The 16,944-nt window shown below is 33.5% G+C and overlaps 1 protein-coding gene across 3 annotated transcripts in view; it reads left to right on the forward strand.

Moving 5' to 3' along the window:
- LOC107479483 (187-kDa microtubule-associated protein AIR9) overlaps nucleotides 1-15,670 on the forward strand; it is a 32,952-nt gene extending 17,282 nt beyond the window's left edge. The window contains exons 13-36 of one of the 3 annotated variants that reach the window (XM_021138492.2): nucleotides 496-631; nucleotides 732-832; nucleotides 1,115-1,162; nucleotides 2,028-2,209; nucleotides 2,320-2,437; nucleotides 2,600-2,727; nucleotides 3,479-3,644; nucleotides 4,551-4,669; nucleotides 5,995-6,163; nucleotides 6,269-6,353; nucleotides 6,459-6,532; nucleotides 6,616-6,738; nucleotides 7,152-7,344; nucleotides 7,436-7,557; nucleotides 7,812-8,019; nucleotides 9,630-9,703; nucleotides 9,818-9,956; nucleotides 12,719-12,891; nucleotides 13,277-13,432; nucleotides 13,565-13,696; nucleotides 14,358-14,416; nucleotides 14,958-14,990; nucleotides 15,096-15,227; nucleotides 15,325-15,670. In XM_021138492.2, coding sequence (XP_020994151.1) covers nucleotides 496-631; nucleotides 732-832; nucleotides 1,115-1,162; nucleotides 2,028-2,209; nucleotides 2,320-2,437; nucleotides 2,600-2,727; nucleotides 3,479-3,644; nucleotides 4,551-4,669; nucleotides 5,995-6,163; nucleotides 6,269-6,353; nucleotides 6,459-6,532; nucleotides 6,616-6,738; nucleotides 7,152-7,344; nucleotides 7,436-7,557; nucleotides 7,812-8,019; nucleotides 9,630-9,703; nucleotides 9,818-9,956; nucleotides 12,719-12,891; nucleotides 13,277-13,432; nucleotides 13,565-13,696; nucleotides 14,358-14,416; nucleotides 14,958-14,990; nucleotides 15,096-15,227; nucleotides 15,325-15,501 — 3,047 coding nt within the window. In that variant the 3' untranslated portion in view covers nucleotides 15,502-15,670. Of the gene's footprint in view, nucleotides 1-495; nucleotides 632-731; nucleotides 833-1,114; nucleotides 1,163-2,027; nucleotides 2,210-2,319; nucleotides 2,438-2,599; nucleotides 2,728-3,478; nucleotides 3,645-4,550; nucleotides 4,670-5,994; nucleotides 6,164-6,268; nucleotides 6,354-6,458; nucleotides 6,533-6,615; nucleotides 6,739-7,151; nucleotides 7,345-7,435; nucleotides 7,558-7,811; nucleotides 8,020-9,629; nucleotides 9,704-9,817; nucleotides 9,957-10,220; nucleotides 10,429-12,718; nucleotides 12,892-13,276; nucleotides 13,433-13,564; nucleotides 13,697-14,357; nucleotides 14,417-14,957; nucleotides 14,991-15,095; nucleotides 15,228-15,324 lie in introns of those variants that run through there. The other 2 variants (XM_052258639.1, XR_002372397.2) reach the window with 2 other exon arrangements.
- The last annotated feature ends 1,274 nt before the right edge of the window (nucleotides 15,671-16,944 follow it).

Below are 16,944 nucleotides of genomic sequence, written 5' to 3' on the forward strand. Positions count from 1 at the left end.
TTGCTATTATACGATTCTGTCTTGATTTCTGAGGAACCCAATGTTGTGGTATGTTCTCCATTTTTGACCACCATGTTAAAGATACACCCTATTTTACATTTATATATTTGCTCAACTCTTGAACTAGGACTATTCCATCAGCAAAAAGCATGCTTGGTGGCACATTTGAATAGGGAACTTTCTTTAATTGAATTTTTAATTTCCTTGTGATAATTCTTTTTTAGGTACTAATGTGTCCTCTGTTATTAGGAATATGTAGATGAACATGAAGTGAAAGTATATATTGGATATAAATGGCTTATAATTAACGAAATGATTCTATTTGGAAATTATTATTGTAAAGAAAGGGTTAATCTATTGTCATGAGATTAAAATTGGAAATATCTCTTGGTTTCGAAGCTGTCAAACTGTTATCTTGGAGGGACCAATTTTGCTGAACTACTTTCCATGGTACTATCTGAGGTTTGTTTGTCATTTTTTCCTTTCACGTTGCAGCTCCTCCTTCAGTTAGTAATGTTAGAATAGTTGGAGATGTTGTTGAAGGAAATACCATTAAAGGAGTTGGTGATTATTTTGGAGGGAGGGAGGGTCCCAGCAAGTTTGAATGGTTACGGGAGAACAAGAGTGCAGGGTGAGTATTCATTTTATTATGCCTCATAGGATTCACGCTCCTTTCTCTCGTGTTTTGTTTTACTAATTTTTCTGTTATTCGTTGTGGTAAACTTGGGCAGTGACTTTTTGTTAGTGTCAGCTGGTACTTCTGAATATACCTTGGCCAAAGAGGATGTTGGTCAATGTTTGGCTTTTGTATACATACCGATTAATTTTGAAGGTTGGTTTCTAGATTTTCTGTGATTTTATTAATTATATACATATAATGTGAAGGGGAGCCTTGGAACAACCGTGAGTTGTCTCCATGTGACCTCAAGGTCACGGGTTTAAGTTGTGAAATCAGCCACTGATGTAATTATCAGGTTAGGCTGTCTATAATACACCCTTTGGGTGCGGCCCTTTCCCGGATTCTGTGCTATTGTGGGATGCTTGTGTACCAGCTGCTCTTTAAGTATATACATGTAATGTAAATATTTAACTCTTCATTGGTATATTTTCTCAGGTCAGGAAGGAAAATCTTTGTCAGCAAGGTCGCCCGTTGTCAAACAAGGTACCTCAGTAACACTCTACATTGTCCCCTCCGCCCTGTTTCTTCTGTTTTCTGCTTCACCATTATTGGATATACTCTTAACAGTAGCCAGTGCCATTTAACTTTGAAATGATTTGGTCATTTCTTATTGTTCACACACACATACAAACACACACACACGCACACACGCTCACACAACCATTTGTGGGCCCATCTATTTAGATTGGAGATATCAAACATTCCTCAACCCTGTCCAACCCTGCACGCATGTGGTCACCCACCTGCCGATAAATTGAGCTTTTGGGTGGATTGGATCGGATTTTGACTGTTTTCTTCAAGGACAATATTATAGGAGGTTATTCCATGAGGGGATGGAGTTAGTTATCTTTTGATCTGTGTATTGCATGGTTAGGTTTCACAAAGGATTCTATAGTAACTTTTTCTGCCCCTTTTCATTCTTTTAATTGATCACCCCCAAGTGTGTAATGTTCCGGGAAATGGTTCTAACTTTTACCCTATGCGTTTTGAAAATAAAATTTGTTTTTTATTTGCCGAAGTTTGCAGTTTAATATCAAAAGGAATTTATATTGAAGAGAAAAAAAAGAGTTGAGTAGAGGATTAGGCATCCTAACAGCAATGCATGTAAATATGTATAAATTTATGAATACTTACAAATTTAAAAGTAACCATTGATTAAGCATTTTTTATTCTTTTAAATGCTTTATTGTTGCATATATGTGAACCAATGTATGTAATTCTTCTCAGTTCTTCTAGTAATATGTGAGATATCTGAAGATGATGATTCTTTTACCAAATGCTGCTAATCACATTAACAATCAACATATTATCTTTGATTTTTCTTGTGATGCTTCTATCTGAATTTCAGCACCACCAAAAGTAACCAATGTCAAAATAATTGGTGACCTACGAGAGAATAGCAAGGTAACTGCAACTGGTATTGTTACTGGAGGAACTGAAGGATCTAGCAGAGTTCAGTGGTTTAAGACATATTCTTCAACTTTGGATGAAAACAGTCTTGAGGCCTTAAGTTCTTCCAAAATAGCAAAGGTGAGTTGTTTTGTGCTTTATATCATTACATAATGATTCGTGAAAAGCAAGGTGTGATTTTTTTACGCATAATATCATTGTAATTCCTTGTTGGATTTTGACTGGTTCAGGCATTCCGCATACCACTTGGAGCTGTTGGCTGTTACATTGTTGCAAAATATACACCAATGACTCCTGATGGTGATTATGGTGAACCAGCATTTGTAATATCTGATAGAGCAGTTGAGAGTGAGTTTCTACATCCCTTATCCCTCCTCCTTTGTTTTTGTTCTGTCATAAACTATCAAGAATATAAATACCATATGTTTCATATAATGTATTTCCTAGAATATCATCTCTACTTGAAAATTAAACCAGCTTATATCTTACAACTTCCTACAATTTTCACAGCTCTACCTCCAAGCTTGAATTTCTTGTCTATTATTGGAGATTATAGTGAAGGTGGAATATTGACAGCTTCATATGGATATGTTGGAGGTCATGAAGGGAAAAGTATATATAATTGGTATCTTCATGAGGTATGCAATCCTGTCATAGTTACAACATGCTGAGCTTCATTTAACAAAATAGATTGCTAACGTAAAAACTCACAGCATTCTTCCTTGAATCAAGTGATAATATTAGACAACTTGTATTTTTGTTTTGATAGAAAAAAATGCTATCGTGAATAAGATTATAAGTAAAATTCTATTATTATGTTAACAACTGCCCAGGACTGTTTAGTATATCTTGCTTTGCAAGCCCCCATTTCTATAAGGTAGTGTTTGTTTCCAAAGATTGGAACTGAGACTGGAGGACTGGGACTCAATATTATGTTTGATGGCCAGAGATGAACTAAAATTTCAGTCTCGGGACACAAAATTTCAGTTGTTTCAGTACCTCCAGAAAGTGGAGACATAAGAGACTGAAATATCTGGTGACGGAGATTGAAATTTTAACAACATTTTCATTAATAACTAAGGATATTTTAGTAAATATTCTTATTTTATATCCATATTTATTTTGCACCAAATAGAATACTAAGACATAACTTAGTCCTGTATATTTTACACTAAACATAATACAGAAACTTAATTTAGTTTCAGTTTCTGTCTCCTAGTCTCTGTGTCTCAATCTCAGTCTCTCTTCCAAACATAGGTTAAATGATTTCTCTATAACTCACACTCAACAGAATAACAGAACACCTTTTCATCTCTCTCTCTGAGCGAGAACAGTCTATCTATATCTATACCTTCGTTCTCAATATAAAATATCTTTTGGAATGAGCAGGTTGAAGGTGATGTGGGTTCGTCGATACCAGGTGTTACAGGTTTGCAGTATTGTATTACTAAAGAAGCAATTGGAAAATTCATTTCATTCCAGTGTACTCCAGTTCGTGATGATGGTGTTGTGGGTGACCTACGAATTTGCATGGGACAGGAGCGTATTCGCCCTGGTAACATCTTTATGGATCTATATGGGAGAATAAATGAAGAAGTTGGTTTATTTTTGTGAAATTTAGACATCTTTTAGTAATGACATGGAACTATTGAGTTTTTTAAGCAAGCATTTGATTTCTATTTTATATAATTTTCATTAAAGCAATTATACAAAAAAGTGCTTGTAATAAAGTAAATTAATTGGTTATAGTTTAGATATCTGTATATTTGATATTTATGAAATAGATTGTTAGACATATTTTAATTTTGATATTTTACTTGAAAATGAGGTTTTTAGATAATCTATTTTTGTTTTTATTGCATGAACTGTAGTTTTTGTATGGGGAATTTCTATAAATGGTATGGAATGATTGTTTATACTACTTGATATTTGATTCTTTCGGTCAATTTTGTAAAACAACAAATCGCTGGAAATTGCAAAACAACAAAACCACAAACTAAGTCATGAAATTTGAAACCTATGGTTAGCTTTGGTTTCTGGAAACAAGATTATTGCCAAACTGTTAACAGAGGCTTTGGAAATAACCTCAAAACCCTTAATCAAACACCAGGTTTCCAATATTATTATCATTCTTTCCAAGAAGGAAACTGTTAGCTGGAACCTTACACAAGTAGCTTTTAACCCAACCAAAAGATCTCTTCTACAAGGTCTGTATTGTGTTTAACATTTCATTCAAAATGAGATTAAAGTTTTATTGTGGGGAAATTATACATGACTAAATATTATGCTGAATCGACCAACAATAGCGAAGTGTTGGTGCTTTTTTCACCAACATCATTGTAAGTGTTCAACAATGTTATGCTTGACTTACATTGTTTATTTTGCTTTCTGCTGTGTCTGGAGATTGATTTGCTTGCTCTATATTTTGATTCTTATAGTGAGGTTGTTTGTTGTTGATCAGGAAGCCCAAGACTACTTTCTTTATGCATAATTGGAAATGCTGTTGAAGGAACAATGCTAAACGTTGAAAAGAAGTATTGGGGTGGTGAAGAGGGTGATTCAACATACCGCTGGTTTAGGGTACTTTTTTCAAATTTTTTAGTTTGAAGTGTTCAATCATATTTGAAACTTTTGTAAAACCAAAATCTTACATCCTATATTGCAAATTTATCAGGTTTCTTCAAAATATATTTCCTCCTAGATATTACATTCAAATACTTTTATTAATACGGAAATTAGTGAACTTGCTGCTGCTGCTGGTTTCTGGTAAAATTGTGGATCTTTGGTCATTTTTCTTTCATTTTGTGTTGTTACTTTTGATTTTGGTTGTTGGATCATGTCACGAACCATCACTAGCTTTCAGTACAAGATAATGTGGGCATGTCCACATGTGCGTTGACCAAGCTTGCCACGAGGGCTCACATGATGTGGCCCTGGGAAATATAAATTGATTAATATAATATTTTCAACGGGTTATGCTATTAGGTGAAGGCATATGAATGATTTTGCTTCTTACACTTCCCTTTTGCATGCAAGTGGACAATGGGTGGCCAATCTTGGGCAGAAATCCAGCGGATTTGTGAGTTTTGAGAGAATCTGTGACTCCTGGTTCCAATACAGATATCTGAGCAGTACCCACTAGCAGTGATGGCACTTTGCACAAACAGTGGTGGAGCCAACATTGGTTCCATATCACGGGCTTTGTTAAGAGAGATTAAATATAGAGCCTTGGAGTGGGACTTTTGGATGAAGAAGCAAGAGGAATTGGTTTTTAAAATTTGGGATTCAAGAATAACTGTTTTGTAAATATCTAGTTATAAGTTCACATATTTGAGGATAAGATTGATGTCTTTTTTGTTTAGGGAGGGGGAGCAGTGATAGGGTATCTTTTTTAGGATTTAGTTAATTACTTAGTTACAAAATGTTAGTTACTGATTAGATATAATAAGAAAGAATAAAGTGGAAAGAAATAAATACTTTCATTTGCAGTCTTTTGGAGAGTCACAAGCTCTAAAATCCCTCAGAGAGATAGTATACACATTGTAACCTTAGGTTTCTTGACGTAACAGATGGTGAAGGTTTCCTCATTCAAGAAACATTTTCCTTTCAATTCTTCCTCTTGCTGCTAATGGTCTAAACGGAGAGTTCTCCCTGAAGCACCAACATTGTAACATAAAAGTGAATGCAAAGTATTTGCCAATATTATGGACGTTGTAGTTTCCCTTACATATATAGTGTAGAAACCTTGAACATACGATTTAACATGAAAAATAGGCGAAGTAAACATATCTATTCTATTGTGAAAAAACAGGACCAAGATCTTAATGATCATATACTATAATGTTGCTGTATTTTGTTCAGTTAGACACTGGACTGACCAACATATTGATTTTGGTTCTATACAGACCAGCTCTGATGGCACACAAAGTGAAATAATGGGTGCCACCATGGAATCATATACACCCTCACTTTACGACATTGGCTTCTTTATTTCTGTTTCATGTGAGCCTGTCCGCTGCGATTGGGCACGCGGTCCCATGGTTGTTTCTGAACAAATTGGACCAATAATACCTGGTATCTAACACTAATTCTTTAGTGTGCTATCAATACATAGATGATTTTTTAAATTTTTTTTAAGGATGCAATTGCATTTTTGTTTTATATTCTCTTGCAATTCAGGTATTCCAAAATGTCATTCTCTGGAATTCCTTGGATCATTTATGGAAGGGAAGTGCTTGAAATTTAATGCGGTTTATAGTGGAGGGTAAGGCTTTTGTGGTCCACTGTTTTGTTTATAGCTTCGTATGTCTATTTTCGAAGTTTTTTATCCTTGTTTATCCTGACATGAAATTTATTGCATGCTTTTTAGGGAGAGAGGAGAATGCACTAATGAGTGGTTTAGGGTGAAAGAGAATGGTCTACGTGAGAAAATTAGTTGCTGTGGTGAGTTTGTGTAGTTATTGTTCCTTGGGTAGGTATTTGTTTTATATACTCACTATATCAAAATAAATGATATTAATAATTAGCAGATTTTTTGGATTTGACACTTGAGGACATTGGTGTGTGCATTGAATTATTATACAACCCTGTGCGAAAAGATGGAATCAAAGGGAGCCCAAAGCGCATAGTGTCTGATGTAATTTCTCCTGGTAAGGTGGTCTTGAATTCGACAATGGATGGATTTTTGCTGGCCCTAGTTTTTTATGTGGAGCTAATATAAAACGGGAGATGCCAGTAACATTAATTGCTTTAACCTTGCTTTAAATAGTTGATAATATAGATTTAGTTCAGTTGATACATGGTTACAAGAATGATTTGTTCTTTGCAAAAATTGAGCATTTCTGAACCCCTATTCCTATCAATGAATTAGTTGACGGTTTAAATATATGTATGCATGGAGATATGTATACACTGTTGATGCTTGCATAAAAATTCTGAACTGAATTTTCATCTTCACCCTCTTGGATGTTGCTTCTTGTCATTGTGCTCTGTTTCTATGTTATTCTTTCAAGTTCCATTATATGTGCCTTAGTGTCATTCGTTTTTTATCTTCTGTGCACAGCTGATCCTATGGGTATCGAACTCATAGTTCCCAACTGTTGTGAAGGCACAGAGCTTGTCCCGATTAAAAAGTATTTTGGTGGACATGAAGGAGCTGGGGAATACATTTGGTATCGGACAAAAAATAAGCTTGAAGGATCTGCCCTACTGGATATATCAAATGCTTCTGATGTCGTAATATGCGGGAGAGACCTGTGAGTACCAGGATATTCTGCTGTGTTTTTCTCTATGAAGGTTTATATGTATTGAAAATTAGGATTGTGATTATTTTCCTTGTCATGGCAGAACATATACGCCATCACTTATAGATGTTGAATCTTACCTGGCCTTGTATTGGGTGCCTACTCGTGCTGACGGCAAATGTGGAGAGCCCTTGATTTCATTGTGCAGTTCTCCAGTTTCTCCAGGTATCTCTGCAGTACATCGTTGAATGTTCTTTCTTAATTATGTTTGATTACATCATCTCTTCACATGGTTTGAAAATGCTTTTGATGTGGATTCTGTGCTGTTATCTAGAAAGCTCACTCTATATAGTATCATTTGTGCCTGTGATGAGTGTGATTATGCTTTTATTTGTTTCTTTAGCCTTTTTTGCTTTATTAACCTCTGACATGTTTGGTGTTTGCAACTTTTCTTGTCTTATTCTCATGATAATTTGCAGCTCCTCCCATAGTTTCTAATGTCCGGCTGATAGAGTTATCTTCGGGAATTTATTCTGGGGATGGTGTATATTTTGGTGGATATGAAGGAGAAAGCCTCTTTAGCTGGTATAGAGAAAATAATGAAGGAACCATCGAACTAATTGAAGGGGCAAATTCTAAAACTTACAAAGTTACTGATTCAGATTACAGTTGTCGTATATTGTTTGGGTAATTACTCTATATTACTATCATGCTTTTCATGTTTTACCATAATGATAGTGTGTGATGTCATGATAGATGTAAGTTTCTTTGATGTTCAGCTTGGAATTGTGAAAGAGATAAGTGAATCATAGTTGCTTAAAATGTGGAGAATTAGAGTTAAGACCAGTTTAATGTACTCAGTCGTGAGTGTTGTTACATGATCTGGATAAACGTTTTTGAATTTTTTTTTTTAAATTTTAATTGACAACATTTATTAGTTAATACGGTTTAATTTATGTTTCTTTAGCATTTGCAAGAACTGATTTAGATGGTGTTCCGGACAATGCATTGATGCTTGTTGAGGCTGCGCATTGGTGAATAGGAGTCCATTTTAACTTTAGTGTCTAGAGGAAGTTGGGCCTTGTTGAATGTAATTTCTTTTTTAATCTTTTTATTCTTTTTGGTGACATTGTAAATTCAATAGGCAATATATTTTGACAAAGGATGTAACATGGTGCTTTTCTGATCCAAAACACGTTCTATAATGAAAGCTCAGACAAGAAACAGTTATATACTGTCAAACATGACAGCTGGGGCATAGTTGTGTTGTATATGCAATCTAACAGTTTATTGCACTAGTCATTTGTTAGCTATATTGTTTAAAGTTAACTGTATAACTAATTAATCTTTAATTTATGCTCTGTCCATCTTAGGATTATCTTTGCATGTCTTTATTATTAGTTGTCAATATCCTCAAATATCCGTAGATGTATTAATTTAATTGAATTTTGGCAGCAATCTTAATTGTTCTTTCCTGATTTTCATGTTTCCTTATGTAATTAAGTTTAATAGTCTTATTCTATTTGTGATCTTGGGCTTGGACTCATAATACAATAGTACTTATTCTATGCAATTGCCCATCTCTCCCAGAAGTTTAAAATCTTTGGGAAGGTGTAGGTATTGTAATATTGTTTTTGTATCATGCTTTCTCATGCAATGACAATGCAGTGAGCCCTACCTTGTAGTTTAACCTTTTATTTGAACATTAGGGTTGGCAAGGATTGAACTCTAAGACACTTGGTTTTGGGTCTCTAATTTGATAGCATGAACAATATTGATATGCATTGCTGTTTAAGCTAGTTATTTTTCTCAGCATGCACATTGGATCTTTGTCTATCAACCTAATTAGTAAGACCAGTGGAACATGCCTATTAATACACTTTTTTTGGTTATTTATTTTATTTAACGAAATAATGTCTGAAAATAGTAACTAACATGGGATTGGTCAAGATAGAAGGTATGTCAGTCCCATTAACAGTGATCCTAGATTCAATTCCTAAACATGGAAAAATTATTTATGTTATTTCCTTTAAGGGAGGAATAATTAATTTATGAAAAAGGATATTTTACAGGAAAACCAATAAAGGAGAATCCCCATTATATATGCAATACATAATGGATAATAGATATATGTGCTGATTAAGTTAGTATTGTGTCACATCATTATACACCAAATCTAGATAATGTCATATTATTCCGACCATTATTTGCCTTTTACTAATTAAACCTAGAATTTCTATGAGATAACATATTATGTTGATAATTGATATTTATTCCCATTATTATTGGTTATTCAGATACACGCCAGTTCGCTCTGATTTGGTTGTGGGAGAACTCAGGTTATCGAACCCAACTGACATTGTACTCCCAGGTAGTTATTTGGTGCTGAAGCATGTGCTTTACTAATGGTAAAAGAACTCTGTTCGTCCAGATCTCAACGTTACCAATCTTGGAAATTAAATGTGGTTTCTTTATTGTCTTTTAGAGTTGCCATATGTGGAGATGCTTGCTCTCACTGGAAAGGCAGTTGAAGGTGATGTACTTACAGCAGTGGAAGTGATTCCAAACAGTGAGGCTCAGCAACATGTTTGGAACAAGTACAAAAAAGAGATAAGATACCAATGGTATGTTGCTATAATCCAAATTGGCAATATGCTAATATTTTTCACTTAGTATATGTACGATTGTATATTTTGCCAGTTTGAAATTTAAATTCCATAGTTCTTTTTTCTACATTTTTTCATCTAGGATTTATTTGAGTCTATTTGTGGCTTTCATCTAGTACGGAATTGAATATGAATATAAGCTTTTGGAAAAGCTAAAATTAGCTTTGGTTTATATAATTTTTAATAAATTACTAAAATTCCACTCTGTTGAGTTTCTAATAGAGTTTCAGAGAAGCAAAAGTAGAGAGAGAAGAGAGAGAAGCCGAGAATTGTAGAAATGAGAATCTGTTTCAAATCAGAGTGATGAACCAGTATTTATACATAGATGAGGAGAGTGTTCAGCATACTTGATCATAGGGGCAGGAAGGTCTTCACAATCTTAAGCTTGTTAGGGAGGAACCTATCCTAGCCGGCAACTCCTATAACTGCGGTAACAGCTTCTAGATTCTTCTAACTCCTTTACTCAGATCATTCTATTAGTTTCAAATTGCCTATCTGAAAGCTTTCAGCTTGTTTGACTGGAGTAGTGACATAAGCTTTTATTTAACAACCTCTACTTTGTTGACTAGTTCTTATAATTGTTTATGCAAACAAAACCTAATTGTGCAGTTGCAAGTCACCACTATCAAATACAGGATAGTCTTTCATACCGTCATAAGTCAATCTCGATCATATTCTTATACTGTTAGAATTTATTGGTTCTAATTGAAACTCAGAAGCTAGCTCATGAGATGAGGAATATCTAAATGTGTATTAAGGAAAGGCTAAGTTCTCTTCACAATGCCTATTCCCAGGATATCCTTTTCTCTTCTATATCGTCTATCGTTCTTTTATAATTCTCCCATTCGGTCATTTTAGATTACATAGGGTTCCTCTTCCTTTGGTGACTTCCATTTTTTTTTTTTTGTGACCTTAATGATAGGGAATCCTCTGAACTTTTGATTCTGTTATTTCTCCTTGATGGCTTTTCTTTGTCTTCTAACCTTGACAAAAGGATATGGTCTCTTGACTCCTCCGGTAGTTTTAGTTGTAAATCGTTCTTCCGATTTCTTACTTATTCCTGCAACACAACTTCCATCTAGATAAACCATTTGGAAATAGAAGCTCGCTCTAAAGTCTAAAGTCAAATCTTTTGATTGGACGGCAGTGCTTAACAGAATTAGTACCAATGACTAATTGCCAGTTCGATATTCTCGTAAGACTCTCCCTGATTTGTGCGTTGTGTGCAAGGCAAATTCAGAGTCAAACTCTCATCTGGTTTTGCATAGCCTGATGGCTGTTTTCTTATGGAACAATTTGTTGAGAATCTTTAATTAATGTTGGATGTGCCCCGCAACACATGACCAATTTCTGTTGACTAGCTTTTTGTTGCATTTGGTAATAAAAAGTTGTGGCTCTGTGCTGTTTTCACCACTATTTGGACTATTCGGTTGGAGCATAATGCAGGCATCCTCAATTACAGGTTTTCTAACAAGCATGTTTTATGAGATTGAATTTGAAGCCTAGCATCTGTTTGGTGTAAAGCTCATGAGCTTTATAGGGGATGTTCCCTGTTTGACATGTTGAGAAGAGATTGGAAATCTATGTTTTATAGATAAATCTTTTGTTTTGCTTTTGTATAGTGGAACCTTTATTATCCTTTTCATCTTAAAGAAGTTTCTTTTTTTTTTATCAGAACAAAATATGCATTAAGATGAGTGAAAATCAAAGTTGTGTTTGTTGGGAGATCTTAGGAATGGAAAACACGAACACCCAAACCCCTTGAATTGAGTGTAATCCAAGTTCTTGTGGAAAAGAGTTTTAAATTGGGATTTTGTTGATTGTGAGTGGCAGTGGTCACTGCCTCATCGCAAAAGGCATGAGCTAGTAATGTCACTGCAGTTTCTGTTATGTGGCGATGTTTTTGCTCAACAAGATCATTCTTGCGATGAGTGTGAGGGCAAATAAGTCTATGAGAGTGCCCTTTTACTGTGAAATTTGGGAAAGTTCTAAAATCCCCAGCCCAATCAAATTGGATTTCTTTTATTTTGGTGCCATGCTGCAGTTCATCAGATACTTTTGAATTGCAAAATGGCTTGAACTGTCTGATTTTTGTATTAGGAAGTACAGTAGTACACTCAAGTGAATCTAGAGAATGCACTACGAATGCTATCTAGTATCTCTATCTATTGTTGGATAGAAAAGTCTGGACCGCAAATATAATAAATATTAACATTTAATTCTAATGGATGTTCACAAGTAATAGTAGAGGGAGAAGAAGGCAATAATCGTTGCTAAGACATGATGCTTAATTTTCTGAAACTGTTTTCCTAATATATGAAAATTTTCAATTCTTTAATACATCGAGAAATACATTTTTGTAAAGCATGTCCCAGCCTATAGTGCCATGTGCTAAAAGTGTTATCTAGCAAAGATAAATGGCTCTAACATGTGAAGCCTTTGCATTATTGTCAATAGTCCTAAAATTCTGGAAACTATGGAGTAGATGTAGCAATTTGAAGTCGAGAAGCCAGTACGGACCATCTCCCAGCTACTCCATGAAGTAATAATGCCCTTGTTCCCAATGATTTAACCTAATAATCATGAGAAATTTAATTTTGCTATCTCAAATGAGATCTAGTCATTTTTGGGACATGTAAAATATTTTTCAATTGTAAAGGGTGTGAGGCAGAGTGAATGTTTGAGGTTCATGACGTGTGTATTTCATGAATATGCTGCAGGTTTTGTTCATCAGAAGTGGGAGACTATGATCCATTACCCAATCAATGTTCTTGCTCATATAAGGTGCGACTAGAGGACATTGGTCGTCGGTTGAAATGTGAATGTGTCGTAACTGATGTATTTGGAAGAACAGGTGATGTGGTGTACATTGAGACCACCCCTGTATTACCAGGTAATTATTTTGATTCAATATACATTCTATACAAGTTTTCCGTTTTCAGTTTACACCCCTAAAAGGCAACAAAAAGACCTTTTCATCCCATTTAGTTCGGTCTTGCTTGTGCATGAGATGCCTTAAATGATAAAAATATCCGTTATTTAATGGGAAATAAAATTCAGGAGAGGAATAATAAAGTGGATAGGAAAAGTTAATGTTATTTGGACTCCCTATAAGTTCATTAAAGTAAATGGATACATCCTTGTGTAGCAGTGTTTCTTTTGCTAAGAAATGAAGGAGAAAAAATAGTTTTTATTGCTTTTATGTTTCTTTTATGATTGTTTCTCATGGACTTCTACTGTGCTTTCTGACTTCATAAGTATTATATGTGATTTCATAGGGATTCCTAGAATCCAAAAGTTGGAGATTGAGGGAAGGGGATTTCATACCAATCTCTATGCTGTTCGAGGCATTTATAATGGTGGGAAGGAAGGAAAAAGTAGAATTCAGTGGCTTAGATCAATGGTTGGAAGTCCTGATCTAATCTCCATACCTGGTATAAATCTACAAGCTTACCCAAAACTGATCTTTCTTTTGTTTCAATGGTTTGAGAGGTATTGTGATTGATTTACATCTTCCATAGAGACTAAATTTCATACTTTGAAATCTTTTCTTCTGATGATTCCAGGTGAAACAAGCAGAATGTATGAAGCTAATGTTGATGATGTTGGCTATAGGTTGGTGGCTATTTATACTCCTGTAAGAGAGGATGGAGTAGAGGGACAATCAATTTCTGTATCCACCGAGCCAATCGCAGTTGGTAAGTTGACATTGTTTATCTAATTACTGATGGCTTACTGTAAGTAAATTATCTTCTCATATACATATATGGTCACCATGATTTGAACTGATTTGTTAGTTGTCAATCTCAGAGTGTGAATGCAATCAGTTAGATTATTTTCTTTGCTTATGTTATCGAATATTTCAAATGTGCTCATCAAATTTTGCAAAACGCTTTAAATGCCTAACCCCCATCAAACCCCTATTTTTTCTTTGCACGAGTATTAACCTCTCTTGTGAAAACCAACTTTTTCCCAACATATCTTGCATGAGTATTTGATTCCTCTGGAATCCCATTCTTAGGAAGTATGATTGTGATGCATGAGTCCACTTCTGATTGAATATGTCCCAGATGCAACCTCAGGTTTAATTCATGTATTAATATTCTTATTAATATCTAGTTGCTGGATATAACAGCTGGTATATGGAAACCGGTTTCGTGGATGATGATCTTTGCAAACAATTGCTGTATTATCTTGTATATTATTAGCAAACCCAACTGATGGTTTTTTTGTGCATACCTTTCAATCTGATATTTTATCTACCATCTTTTGCACTTTCTGTTTTGTTTATGGAGAACTATGTTCCTAATTCTTTTTGGTTAAATTGTTCTCTGGGACTGATTATCCTTGCACTCGCAGAGCCTGATGTTATTAGAGAAGTGAAGCAGAATCTTGATCTTGGATCAGTCAAGTTTGAGGTGGGATATCTATCTATGTTTGATTTTATTGGCATAAAAATATTCTGAAAACGTAGTGTTGAAGAAAAAATATGAAACTGACTTGGGAAGGCCATTTCAAAATTCGAAGTTTTAATTCTGATGCTGTTATATAGTGCTTGAAGGAAGCTTTGATAATTTGTAATTTTTGTGGGTAAAAACTTTATTGTCCAAGTATACATAAATTTTAGCAAATTTAATTTTGATGCACTGTCAGTGTAAAGCAGTTTTACACGTACATCCAATTAGAAATTGTCGTATCAGCAAAAATAACTACTTTTTATATTGACTACGTGAAAGGTTATCCAAAAGAATGGATGTGAATGGACGATCGCAAAATGTTTTACACTATCCTTACATCAAAACTAAACTCAAACTTTAGCAACTCTGTCGGATAGAATGATTTAATTTTTTCTCTTTTGCTTCCTTCCGTGTTTAATTGAGTAAGTGTTCTTATATTATTCTTCCCTCCTGTGGTTATTTAGTTTCTGTCCTTATGCTCATTACTTGATATCTTTGACAGGTTTTGTGTGACAAGGATCAGAATTCGAAAAAGGTAGGTTGATTCTGGTGTTTCTGTTTTAAATCATAGGTATTATATTCATTTTTATCTCTGATAAAGCTACATTGGGACAATACTTAATTCTGGTGTCATTTTCAGATATCAACAGTAGGCACTTACGAGAGGCGAATCCTTGAAGTAAACAAAAAAAGAGTCAAGGTGGTAAAGCCTGCCACAAAAACGTCTTTTCCAACTACCGAAATCCGTGGGAGTTACGCCCCTCCTTTTCATGTAAGTTTGGGTAACTATAGAAATTCATTTTCCTTGAAGAACCATCACTACCTGATTATTGTATCTTTCGTTTCTTGTGTTTGATCAAATGTATCAGGTGGAGCTTTTCAGGAATGATCAACATCGCCTAAAGATAGTAGTTGACAGTGAGAACGAAGCAGACTTGATGGTGCACTCCAGACACATTCGGGATGTCATTGTTCTTGTTGTTCGAGGATTTGCTCAGCGATTCAATAGTACTTCCCTCAATTCTCTTCTCAAGATAGAGACATAAAATTCTTTCTTGCACATTGTATAGTCAAATTTATTTCATGTTTTGCAAATCATGGGTCCGAGCATTATGTTGAAATAACCGTTATTGAAGCAATAAACATTGGATTGCATGCAATTGTGTATTGTATTTAAGGATTTCACATTCCAGAAAAGAGCAGAGTTTAAAACAATTGTGGCTTTGCAAATCCAGGATTCTTATACTTGTCTAGCTAAGAAATTAACTGCGAATACTTATTCGCTTATTTTCCAGTTCCCCCTCCCCTTTCCCTCCTTAATTATAGATTTCATCTGCACGCAAATACATACTCTATTATTTGGGTGGTGACCGTATACCATGCTCCCTACTTTTACCATTATCGAGTATCGTCACCACATCCTTCAATAGATCAACCACCACTATTAACAGCCACAATTATGTGGATGTGTTTGGATTACAGTTTATAAATGGGAGTTTGCATAAAATTGATTTTACAAATTTAATTTTAATGAAAAGTAAATTTGTATTAAGTTTGACAATTTTTATATTAAAATGGATTATACTAAATAAATATTATTTAGATTATACTATTTAAAATTATTTTTAGATGAAAAATTACCGAAAAATTTAAACAAATTTTTATCTTATCCTATCATTTTATTTTAGATATTTAAATAGATTTTATTTACAAATTTTATAAAGCTGAATAAAAAATAAAAAATTTAATACAAAACAAAAACAAAGTACATAATAAGGTAGAAAAAAAATCATACAAATAAGACATAATAAAAATTTTATAAAATCAATAATATATTTCATATGAACAAAAAAATTATAATAAAAGAGAAATAAAATTCATATGAATAAAATTAAATAAAAAAATAAAAAATTTTATACACAACATAAATATAATAAAGGATAGAAAAAAAGAATTTAAATTAACAAAAAATAATAAAATACCATAAAAATTAATAAAAATAAAAATTTATATCAATAATATGTCATATAAATGAAAAAATACAATAAAAATAAATAAAAAATTATATGAACAAAACCAAATAAAAATAAAAAAAGACTTCATAAAAAATATACATATAAAAAAATGGTATAATAAATGATAAAAAAAACTCATTAACTAGGAAGTAGTATAAATTCTAAAAATATATCGTTAGAATACTAAAAAAATAATAAAAAAAATATTTATCATATAAATAAAAAAATACAGTAAAAAATATAAAAATTAAAATATAAAAAAGTACTAAAAATAATATAAAATTTAAAATATTTATCTTACTAGTGATGGAAACAAATTTAAAAGATCTTAATTAAAAAAAATATTGGAACAAAGAACCCAAAAAACTCATGTGAAAGTATATAGTTACTTATATTTTTTTATAGAAGAAAATAAAGGGTAGGATAGATAGAAAAGAAATAAATTTTTGACCTAATTTCTCAACTACCATCAAG

This window comes from Arachis duranensis, chromosome 3, assembly GCF_000817695.3.
Source record: "Arachis duranensis cultivar V14167 chromosome 3, aradu.V14167.gnm2.J7QH, whole genome shotgun sequence".
NCBI lineage: Eukaryota > Viridiplantae > Streptophyta > Magnoliopsida > Fabales > Fabaceae > Arachis > Arachis duranensis.